The following is a 13,084-nucleotide window of genomic DNA, read 5'->3' on the forward strand; positions in this document are numbered from 1 at the left end:
TTACTACAGCTAATTGGAGGGGAAAAGGGATATTAGAAAATATTTGTGTCACGTTGGTCGTCCTCGATTGACTCTTAAACTACTTAAGCAATTTTAATCTAATTTGCACGCCGTGTGCAGTTTGATCCAATTTGAAAGGTAAAATATCATATAGGGGTAGGGTAAGAGTAGGGTAGGGTAGGGCAATAGTAGGTTAGGGGTACGGTAGAAGTAGGGTAGGAGTAGGGAAGAAAGTAAGTCCACATAAGTCAAAGCAAAGCTGACCGTGTCCGGTAGTAATTAATATATGTTTTGTTGCCTTAATAATCATATAACCCTTCATCAGCCTATTTTAAGGGCCTACTACTTTACAACGACAGGCCTCCCACTTTATAGAAGAGAGGATATGGAGTTTAGACTCACCACCCTGCTCCAAAGCAAATCGGCGACATTAGATATTACCCTAGTATTACTACTATATACTACTATATTACTACTAAGGTAATTTAAATTCAGTACCTTAATGCTACTCTTTGTTAGAAAAAATAAAAAGATTCACTTAATGATTGGTTAATAATCCGTTCCGATAACTTAATATTGTCGCCAATCTTCCATATAATAAGGGTTAGTTGGTATAATTTTACGATGATAAAAAAGCTAGAAAATAATAATTCTCGGCTCCACTATAGTTCTTCAACCTACAATATTCACTGTCCCCGATCAGCTTATTATTCTGACCCAGATTAACAGGCTCCCAGTTTTTACATGGATCGATTGCTACCCACTCATTTGTATTTTTTAAATAATAGCTAACGAGCAAAATGGTTGCTTGATATATTGCTGACAGTTATTATGTTAATCATCCATATTATATTGGCTTTGTCAATACATTATATTATTGGCTCTTGATAATACGTAACTGTGTTTTTTAAAAGTTTATTAATAAGGGCTCCCGCACATGGGCCACCGGCCACAAACACAAAACGCCGCTACCGGCATATTTCCTGTAGTACTCATACATTTTATATGTACTCGCCGCACACGGTTGACGCCGGTGGCCGCCACACACTGCAATTGTCGCTGCTCGCTTCTTGTGGCCAGCACCGGCCACTAAACGCCGCCACACGCAATTTGCGCGATTCCGTACCCCTCTCTCTCTTATCTCAGTAAACCTGTAAGGGCTCCCGCACACGGGCCACTGGCCACAACCACTCAACGCCGCTACCGGCATATTTCCTGTAGTATTCATACATTTAATAAGTACTCGCCGCACACGTTGACGCCGGTGGCCACCACTTGCTACAATCGTCGCTGCTAGCTTCTTGTGGCCCGCACCGGCCACAAAATGCCGACACAAAACGCAGCAACACGCCACTCGCGCGATTATGACACTGCATATATATATATGTAGGTTAAAAAAGTAGCAGCCACAGACCACAAGTCGACACCACCGGCCACAAGTGGCTACCGCGCGCTTCAGCTACTTTTGTGGCCCATTCTTGCTTCTTGTGGCGGCGTTTGTGGCTGTCGCGTTTGGCCCGTGTGCGGCGACACTTAGAGTTGAAAAGAAGCAGCCACCGACCGCAAGTGTCGACCACCGGCCGCAAGTGGCTGTTGTGCGCTTCAGCTACTTTTGTGGCCCCTTCTTGCTTCTTGTGGCGGCGTTTGTAGCTGTCGCGTGTGGCCCGTGTGCGGCGACACTTCGTGCTTGTGACTAGGACTTCCATTTATTACGTGAGGCGTTTTCAATGATTGTCTGAGTTAAATGTTAATTTAATAACTTTGCAATTTCATATTATGTTACTGTGTTTACTTAAATCTACATTATTTTATAATGTTCAGATATCAACAGCCTGCTTATATTGTACTAAACTTCCTGAATTGAAGCTATTATATAACCATTTTTCCAGAAATGTCATATAAGCCCGAATTAACGCAAAATCTGTGCTTGATTCTAATTAGCACGTAGATCATTTGAACAACCCAAGCCGAAGCTAATTTGTCTTTACGTTGCAAATTACCGTGGAACTTAATTAGAAATGCTAACATATAACTGCTTCTTTGCATAGAGAACGTAAGGCAGAAAGTATGTCAACACTTTCCTGATAATGGATCAATAAATATCATCTATTTTTATATTATAAAGTGATAAACTTTGTGAGTTTTTGTATTTGTGACTTTGTAAGGTTATAGAAATGCTTTAATGTATGCCCACGGGAACGGTAACTACGTAGGTTAAGCCGCAGGGAATTGGCTGGTAATAGATAGAAAACAACAGTTTATTATAAATGAATAAAAAGAGCTTAATACATATAAAAAGCCAAACGAAATATAAATAATAAGGTTAAGTAAAAAATACACTACCAAAAGGCTAAATTAAAATATCGGTTCTACTTTTCAACGAAGCCCTTTTGTCTGTTTTCTGTTCGGCTTACCGCAAACGGTCTCGTAGCAGCGAAAAGCGGTTCACCACAGGCACTTAAATAAAATCCAACGAATAATTTAATCCACGATAACACTATGCTTATATATTATAAAATTGTACGATGTTTTTCAAGTTATCTACCTACTTTAATTGCAATTTTTTACCGGATCATAATTATAGAAGGATATGATATGATACCTTGTAAAATTTAGTTTTGTTTGAACATTGTATGGGATAAACGAGAAAAAAATCAACCTCACTTTTATGTAGGGTAGGAAATACATTATTTTTTTTACATCTTTATAGCCGTGGTGAAAACCCATGCCAAATGCTTTCTAGTTTTAACAAACTCTGAGTAATCTTACTAATAACTTTATCTAATTAATTGACAACGAAATTTGTATGCAATTTTCGTGCTTTAAGTACGTCTTTGCCTACTGACAGCGCTTCGTAGATTCATAGAGAAAGTAAACGACATTACTGTGACATTGCAGAGTTAACATTGAGATTTTTGTTAACATTACGGAATACGAAAAAATGTAAATGATTTTGATTGAAATTATATTAGGTAGCTAACATACGTCAGTGTTACTTTAGAGCAAGGTTTCTCCATTTATCCAAAATTACTCCTAACATTGAATCCATTTGCGACAAGAAACAAGCACACCCATCACATTAATATTACAAAGACATTTCTTTTAGTACTTTATGTGCTACCTTTTATTCACATAATAACCTTATTTTCTTCAACAGTGAAATATTTTTTTTCTTTTGTGAGGGGGTTCATTAGTTAGTAAGGGGTTCGCTGACACTTGGAAATTTTAACAGGGGTTCGTGGAGCCGAAAGTTTGAGAAACCTTGGTTTAGAGAGCCTCAATAGCTGAACTGTAAGAGCGGCCGCACTCATCACCGAGGGGTAGTGGTTAGATCCCCGCCCCGTTCGTCTATTGTCGTACCCCCTCCTAATACAGTCTTACCAGAGTTGGAGGGGATTGGGAATATTGGTCATATTTAGATAGATATGGCAAATATTCTTTAAAAACACATATTTTTAGCAGACTCAAAAGTGATTACAAAAATAAGAAAACTAATGTCGAACAATGGTTATGATATTGATTCACAACATTTGTCAAAACAATTTAAAAAATCAAACTGTAACCAAAATAAGACCCTAGAATGGCAGAGAATGACTTGAGTGAAGTCACGCACTTGTAAACGTTGTGTGTAGGGTTAAAGGATCCTTTGACTGTTAACAAACATTCCCTTTTCCACTCAAGTCACTCCCTCCGCCTATCCCAAGTAACCCATAAAGAGTTACACAACAAGAGATTTGGACGGCTCGAACGCCACGAGCACACTGAAGCCGTCCGTACCGCAAGTCGTTGCAACGCGGCGATAACAATATGGCCGGCTGTTTTTAATACAATTTTGTTGTTATTAGTGAGAATGGTGAATCGCAACGAGAGGCGTGCAGTGGCCTGCGTCTTGCTGGCAGTGACCGCGGTGGTCGCCGCAGCTTCGTACGATCGAGAACGTCTCGAAATCGCCAAACAGATCCTGGAAGAAGTACCGCTTACTGATGGGTTTGCATTTACCATATTCTACGCCATTTATTCCTATTTAAATTTTTTTGATAGAATTCATGTTTTAATTGTTTTGTTAAGTACCTACCTGATTTATAAAGCTTTTAAAAATTTGATAGAAACAAAATAATGCCGCCTGAGAATTTTTTCGTGCCGCTATATATATATAGGCGTTCAATATATATATATGTTTCGTGAAAACATAAACTGAGAATAGTTTCCACGTCAGCCCGCTTCCATCTTAGACTGCTTTCTCAATTATTCGTAATATAATTATCAAAGTGAGATTGCACTCAAGGGCTTACTAATTGAATAAAATATTGTTTATGTTGGTGTAATGTAACATATTCAATAACAATGCGGATTTATCATGGAAATTATTTCATAATAAAAAAGAGTTGTTATTTAATGACAAAATATTTCATCATCATTATCAACCCATATTCGGCTCACTGTTGAGCACGAGTCTCCTTTCAGAAAGAGCGGAGTTATGCTAATAGCCCACCACGCTGGCCCAATGCGGATTGACAGACTTCACACACGCAGATAATTAAGAAAATTCTCTAGTATGCACGTTTTCTCACGGTGTTTTCCTTCACCGTTTGAGACACGTGATATTTAATTTCTTAAAATGCAACTTAAATTAACTGAAAAGTTGGAGGTGCAAAACCTTGACCGGATTCGAACCCACACCCTCCGGAATCGGAGGCAGAGGTCATATCCACTGGGCTATCACAGCACAAAAAAGTTATGCTTGGTTTTAATTTACAATATACACTCATTTATCCCATGTTTTCCTACAACTAGAGTTGGATTGTTTTTTCCCTAATTTTTATGAGACCGAAACCCTTTCTAAAAAAAAAAAAATATCGGACTACCCAGTAAAATTAAAAAATATATACACGTCGATGTTAACCTTCTCTCTGTTTTCGTCGGTTGAAAATTGTATGTTATTAATATTTAATTTTTATTAACAGGCATAACGATCTACCGTGGAATATTCGCAAGTTTCTCCGCAATCAAATCAACGAGTTTGAGCTGGACACAGATCTAACGATGGTGGAACCGTGGTCGAAGTCCAAGTACTCGCATACCGACCTCCCACGACTGAGAGAAGGCATGGTCGGAGCTCAGGTAAAATATCTTAACAGCTACCTCATTTTATGAAGGTTGAAAGTTTGTGAGCTCATGCTCTTTGTAACATAAGTAAGGTAGCTTTACTATGTGCGCTGTAGCACGGTGCGGGTGAACAGTTGCCTTATGACGTCCATAATACGTACTATTATCGTGAATCGCAACAAACTTTCAAGTGTGAAATCAACTCTCACCCATAACTGTAATAGTTGACTCATATAATATTTAATATAAACAATATTAATTTCGTGTAGTACATGGAATAAGAGTCTGAAATATATCAATATCAAATACTGAAAGTAAATTAAAAGTATATGTATTTAATGACTTTTCCCAAACGTCAAAAACGCTGTCGTCCAAATTCTGACGTCACGATTTTACTTGATGTCACTAAAGTTCACTAAAGGAGTAAAAGTAAAACTAATTATTAACTAATAATTTTGTCAATCACACCGTTTGGTTAATGTTTAGTGTTAACATGACCCCATGAAACAGTTAAAATATATACCATCATGGTGGATAGCGTTTACACTCGCATTGTCAAAAAATTATATTTTAAAATTATATTCATGTCTCAAAATATTATATGTATATATACAAAATATTATATATAATTATGTATATACAATATACATGTAACAGAATGCTAATGTACAATTTTATGCCTTTTAAATAAAAGTGCCAACTAGCTTATTGTGGAGCATGGATTGGAGCTAATTCATAATACTCGTAGTACACTATGGTTCAATACCACTACGTACAAGATGCATTAAAGTAACCATTTCCTAGTTTTAATATAATTAAATTGCAGCCAAAAGTTTCTTGGCAGTCTCTAAATCGGCCTCAGGCTCGTTAATATTATCATTTTATAACCTAATTCTCTCTTATATCGTTCAAAGTTACACAATTGCTCATATTTTTTAGCATTTCCCCCTGCGCTTCTCCTTTTAGACTGCATTTTCACTTAACACTAAATATTTAACCTTTCCTTCTATTACAATTAGCTTATTCTATAGAAATATTTAGCCCTAGACCTAAATAACAGTCGGATTTAATTTTATTTTCATCAACGTCCGCCATTTGAAGTATATACTCGTCTGTTATTTATTAGTGATAAGAAATAAATGGTAGATAATATTCACAGTGACACATTGCAAATAGGTTGCCTAGTTAAATTGCGGCCACATTTTTCATACAAAATCTAGGAAACAATGATTTGACTAGATCAAAAACAATATAACACATTTAAAATAATCATAAAATAAGCTTTCATTTGACATAATAGACAACTAAATATCTTATGAGGGTATATAAATAACATTACTCAACTGTGAAACAAAGGATCCTTTACGTTTCTGCTTGGTATATTATTTTAACTAGTGTACGATGTTTTGTATTAACCAATGAGGGAAGTAGATTAAATAAATTTATTTAAAAAAAATAAACTTCTAATACTATCCACAAATTTTACTATGGAATATATTTGCAATGTGTCTATGTGAATATTTTCTAACAGATATCAGATAATAGATAACAGATCTTTAATAAATAACAGATTAGGGTATATGTTTCCTATGCCGAATCTCGTTCTAAATAGTAACTAAAAATATAAATATATATTTATATTTTTAGAAATATATATTTAAATTTTTAGGATATATTATTTTTTTTTATAAAAAAAATAACTTTTCAATTAATATTATACAATAAACTTAACGATTCCCTTCTGCTACGTCCATGTAAATAATAGTTTGTTTCACGAAATTAAATTCTAAGAATTGGTTTCTTAAGATAAAAAAAACGAATTTTAACGATTGTAATAGTTTGGCTTGCTATTTATATATTATAACGAGTAGATATGTGTTGAGCTGATACTGTTATTTTTTAAATTTTACGGTTTCGTATTTTTATCTCAAAAAGAATCTAAAGTCAACCCTTTTTATTTAATTAATGCTTAAGAAATCTCAAGAATGCGGCCGGCATAAGCGGTGTGTCTATTCAAAGAGTTTTCTTTGAAGAGATTCATTTTCACTTGCTCGCAAACGCTGCACGTTTAAAATTCTTTAACTTACCTCGAAAATCTTCAGAATAAACATCTAAGTTATTCCGTATTGTTTCTGATTTTCAATAGGTTTCGTCCGTACTGTTGAAAGTTTTATTTAAAGTATGCTAAGTAGTTATTTATTTCGATATTGGTTATTACTATAACTGAATAAAAGTACTGACACTTTGATACGTATTATTAAATGCAGAAAAATATTAATTAATTATAAAATTCAAATTCATAATAATCATAATCTTCACAAATTAAAAATACATATTATATAAATAGCATACCCATTTTGTTTAGTTTATCTGCTAGAAGTTCTTTTAGAACCTTTAAAAAGTAATTTTAAATTAGTTAGGTCAATGAATATTAGTTGTTTTTTCTAAGCTCTTTATTATTTTTATTTTATCAAGTTTATAAATTTTTATTACAATATCAAGAAAAGAAATAACTGAAATTGATTACATATTATATATTAAAACACAATTTTTGCACCGGTGGTAGAATCTTTATAAACAGTCAACAGACGTATCAAGACGTAGCTTGTAAACTGAGCCTACTTGAAATAAATAAATTTTGATTTTGAAATTTTTGTAAAAAAAAATAAACTAAGTGTAATAAATTTAAAATATTTTTCAGTTTTACAGTCTGTAAACGCTTGTAACTCTATGCTACGAGGTATGCGCTTTACGCGGCATAAGCTACGAGGTTCTACGTGTTAACAACGTCCGCCCACAAGCTTTTAGTGCTTCATCGCACAGTGAATAATCTTTTAATCCTTGCTTCACATATGCACCGCTACACACTGTTATTGTGAGGACGTGACGTAATGGGGCAGACAATTAGGTTATTGGAAAGTTTTAACGACCTACTTGGCACACGAGTATGTATGCTGTCACCTATGAAGTGTTCGGGTTTAGTTCCCGAATATGTGTGCATTTATTGCTTTTAGGGTATATAACAATAACGGAATATAAATATTTATTTCAACTAAATACAATACTATTTAAATTAATAGTAACTTACCTAACCTAAACTTATTATAAAAATAAAAAAAAAGAAATATAAAATTATATCTACAAACCTGGGCGTCGTAGAATTCATCCGAATCGATGATCATTGGTAAAGTGCCCAGAAGGCTGGCAGTATTGCCACGTTGTATGGCAATACTGATTCTCTGACCTAAATAACCTTTAGCCAGCCTTCTGGTCACGGGAGGCGTCGATTAATTGCTTTGGAATATAAATAAATGGAAGGAATCCTTTTAGGATCACTTTGTTGTCTGTCAAGACCGTTTATTTCGAAAATGCATGGAGGTGTCAAGATCAAATGTAAAAACTTCTAAGTTTATGAAAAAAAGCGGCCAAGTGCGAGTCGGACTCGCCCATGAAGGGTTTTTTTCTACTATCTATAAAAAAGGAAAAAAAGGAAGGAAAAATTCATGGTTCCCGAGGGATTTGTAAAAAACTAAATTCCACGCGGACGAAGTCGCGGGCATCCGCTAGTATTCATATAAATTATGATATATTAAATACTATTTTAATTTACAGTTCTGGTCAGCATTCGTACCTTGCGCTGCTCAAAACAAAGACGCAGTCCAGCTGACTCTCGAGCAGATTGACGTGATCCGACGACTTGTTGCTAAATATCCTAAATTCCTGAAACTCGCCACTTCGGTTACAGGTAACATTTTTAATAATAAAATGTATAAAATCACGACTAACTTTTGTAATTTAAATAATTTAATTTTGACTAGTTACTTCGCGTTAGGAGGTTAATTGAACCGACGACGCAGTCATAATGACAAACTTTGCAGCACCGTCGCAATTTCTCATTTTTGTGGATTTCATTTACTGGATATACTTTGGAGAGTGTGTTCAGAAAATCGACACCCTTGTTTCTGTTTCTCCCTTCTACCACAGAACAGTGAGACGCCGTAAAGGGTGGTATCCTTACGTTGTTAAACATCCAGACGTCTCCGCACCAAATGTTTATTGATCATTAAAAACCGGACAAGTGCGAGTTGAACTTGCGTTACGTGGGTTCCGAAAGATCTATCTCTATGATAGATAAATAAAGTTTTCAAAACTGACCTCAAATTGTACGTAATTATATCATTTTTAGACTTATTTGTTTCGTTAAGTATTTATCTAAACCGATAATTATTATTATAATTATGTAGTATAAATATTAGTATTTATTTAACAAAACTTAACACAAGTTTTGATGAATAGGTTTTATAATAATATGCACAAGTTTTCCTGTTATCTACCTATAAGTATATATTTAATTTTAAAAAATATTTGAGATCATCTTAACTGGCTATTTCAATTGATATGTCACACAATGCAGTTTACATTTTTTTTTTATTTTCCGTCTTGCCACCCAAAAGTGAACTTAATATTCAAAAATGTCAGAGTTCTGAAGTTTTCCGGAAAACAATCAAAATCAAGTAGTATGCCAACTTCTATTTAAAATTAAACTCTTCTACCAGCATGGTTAGGATAATAATATGTATGTATTTCCAAAATAATTAAAATAAGCTCCCGATATACAAAGTACGGAACCTTAAAAGTGAATATTCCACGACATGTGCTATGAAGTTTATTTTAAACGTTACCGATCATTACTTAATTTATATTCACAACGAATCTGTGACACAATATTTGTTAATCAAACACAAACAGTGCTATTATTACACTCGTACTATCTGTATGAGATAAATTTTTGATGTAATTATATTTTACCTTATTTTATCAATTGTTAATTTGTTTTTAATATTTTTATTATAGTCGACAGAACATGCAATGGTGAGACGTGACGAGTAGCAGCGACAATGATTGTACCATTATTTTGTAGTAGAGGAAACATCTCGAGCAGGTCCCAGGACTTGTGACCTTGATACTAGGTTTTAGGGATCCCTTTAGAATGCATCAACACTCACTCTATGCCCACACTAAACAATTTATGATAAACAATAATTACAACACAAAACATTATCAATAATTACAACACAAAACGTTATTGCTCAATATCACTAACGCGACTGGCATCGTGACGGTGTCTACGCTGCCTCACAAACAACTGATTTCAAGTCATCAAGTACCCTCTTATTTATTGCAACACTTGTAACTCCCCTCTACAATAACATAAATAATGAATGTTAATACCACCAGTAATCGAGGAACTTGTAACAATGGTCCTCTTGATGTTAAGTGGAAAATCATTGTCTATAACCAAGCAGGCGTATTCCTCGCATGCTCTAAGAGGGGCATTCTTAGAGCAAGGAATGCGTTTCGTATTGTGTTGCTCTACGCATATCGACTTAATGGATAGGTATTAAGCCTCGAGCCCCTGTGATTAGATCGACAACAATATTATTCAGATCAGTAATATTTCCTTACACCAATAAGTTTACTATTCCAAACCTTATATCATCATCATCTCTTTTTTCTTATTCCATTTAAGTGGGGTCGGTCAAACACGACAATTTCTTTCATTCGTCAACTTGTCATCTCTCTATTACACACATACTTTTTTACATACTCCAACCATCTATTCTTTGGCTTCCCTCTCCTTTTGTGTCCTTCCACTTGAAATTATATCATTCTTCTGGTATTATGACTTTTATCTCTGCATCGCATATGCAAACTAACCTTTAACTCCTCAGCTTATCTGTCACTCCTCAGCATATATTCATCGTAAATTTTATTTGTGATGAATATATTATAAGGTTATTTTATTATTACCTGACGTTTCGAAAGTGTTGCCTAATTGAAATAAATGAACTTTGACTTTGAATTTGGTATAGGCGAGGAGAATAACTTGAACAGTGAAGATGAGTGGTTGATGTATACGTCATCAAAGGGATCCCTTAAACCTGCACCTGGAGTCACTATGGCCAGAAACTATACTTATAATTTCTTGTAGATATCCTGGAAGCCCACAGCGCGAGGCCCCGCAAAATCGCATCTCTCATCGGAATTGAAGGTGGTCATTCCATCGGGAACTCTCTTGGAGTACTTCGGAGCTACTATCAGCTCGGTGTGCGCTATATGACTCTGACTCACACGTGCAATACTCCTTGGTAAATATCTACTATTGGATATAGTTACATCATGGAATCGTTAGCTTTAGTGTTTTCTATGTTGTGTGAGTTACACAGTATATAAACAGAGGAATTTATTAATTTGACAATAGGATTCCTCTTTTGGTACCACTTAGGGCTACCACTTTAATTAAGTACGTTAGTATTTTTTTCTAACACGTGTGCTTTTATTTCTTTAATATTATTCTAGCCATTAAGGAATTATTGACAATATTAAGGTAAAATTTGCCCAAGGAATTAATTAATGTTATATGCAACCTTACCTAATATATCAATAATATCGACAATATTCTTGTTCGTGTGTGGCCGCTACAAAGATTACATTCTACATCTTTTATGTTCGTGTTCGTCTTGTTTTAGTCCTTAAAACATACGAATGAAGACGAAAAATAAAAATAAATAGGTCGCTCGAAAACCACGAGGCGCGAATAGTAATCTTAGGTTGGCGGCCTCTTTGCAACTGTGTAAAAGCAGCTCCGCGTTACAACGTGTCGTATGTCAGTCGCCGAGCGCGCCTCGAGGCATTTTCAGCTTCGCATCTTCATTCACATGTTTAATTCTTGCTGCTTCAAAATAATTCTTTATCTCACCATGTACCATTCATGTTAACGTTATTCCTACCGCACCTAAATAATTATCTCATTAAAACCTTTTAATAGAATAATACTGTTATAACTGTTAAATGTGTCCAAATAAGCATTTCAAATTTCATCACGATAATAATATAATTGAGTTTATTCATGCAAAAGCGAATGTAACAGTATGGGTGTGTAAAATACAAAATTGCGAAATTGAGCACAGCGAACAAATAGACATAGCGAATGAAAGCTTTCATAAATTTTACTCTTCGACGCGACATTTATTTGTGTTGTTGTTTTGTAGGGCTGATTCATCAAACGAACCACCCGCTGTTAATGGTCTTACGGAATTTGGAGAGGTGAGTGATTCAAATCTGTTTTTATTTCCTCAATACATCGCACCTTGTCAGCCTATGCTCCTGTTATAGGTATGGACAGAAGCCAATTATGAACCTTGCCAAGCCAATTTGGACCTTGGTGGCAAGGCTTCGGATCCTTAATTTTCTGAGTATAAAAGTTTTAGGCTAAAATCATGAGGAGGCAACAAGCTATACCCGAGGCAACGCATCGTTAGAGACCAGTAAAGTTATCTGAAAAACTCCTTCATGGTGTTTTCTGAAGGGCTGCCGTGATTGGTCAGGGTCTGGCTGGAGAGAGGCTTAGGCCGTGGCTAGTTACCACCCTACCGACAAAGACGTACCGCCAAGCGACATAGCGTTCCGGTACGATGTCGTGTACAAACCAAAAGGGGTGTGGATTTTCATCCTCCTCCTAACAAGTTAGCGGTTCCATCTTAGATTGCATCATCACTTACCAACTCAGCTAACTTGTAAAGAATATATATAAAAAGTCGCCTTTTTATAAAAAAAAGGTAGTATAAAGGATATTTCAAAAATTTGTTTGGAAAGAACTAGGTAGGTACCTACACTAGGTCTCGCAGGTAGTAATTTTTGGAACTGTGAAAGTTTTACTTTGGGAAGATAGAAAAATAGCACCATAACTTACATCTATCTTATCTATGCACTATAGGTAAAGGTCATGGTGTATTTTGTTTATTACTGAATTTCTACGATGTCCCTTACCGTACTTGCTAGTGAAGAATATATAGATACTCAAGAGGGTGTGTGCGCTCTCTATTCCCTTAATATCATAATCCAAACGGATGATAATCTGACACGATTCGACACAGTTCAAGCAGCTTAGGATCGAAAACTATCCTATATGATATTT

At 35.2% G+C, this 13,084-nt stretch overlaps 1 protein-coding gene across 2 annotated transcripts in view; it reads left to right on the top strand.

Annotated features, from left to right (window-relative positions):
* LOC112047872 (dipeptidase 1-like) overlaps positions 1 to 13,084 on the top strand; it is a 57,318-nt gene that overhangs the window by 27,132 nt on the left and 17,102 nt on the right. For both annotated transcript variants that reach the window (XM_024085161.2, XM_024085153.2), the window contains 5 exons: positions 3,846 to 3,987; positions 4,965 to 5,121; positions 8,719 to 8,851; positions 11,099 to 11,255; positions 12,159 to 12,213. In XM_024085161.2, the coding sequence (XP_023940929.1) occupies positions 3,846 to 3,987; positions 4,965 to 5,121; positions 8,719 to 8,851; positions 11,099 to 11,255; positions 12,159 to 12,213 (644 nt within the window). The remainder of the gene's footprint in view (positions 1 to 3,845; positions 3,988 to 4,964; positions 5,122 to 8,718; positions 8,852 to 11,098; positions 11,256 to 12,158; positions 12,214 to 13,084) is intronic.

Source organism: Bicyclus anynana, chromosome Z (assembly GCF_947172395.1).
Source record: "Bicyclus anynana chromosome Z, ilBicAnyn1.1, whole genome shotgun sequence".
Taxonomy (NCBI): domain Eukaryota; kingdom Metazoa; phylum Arthropoda; class Insecta; order Lepidoptera; family Nymphalidae; genus Bicyclus; species Bicyclus anynana.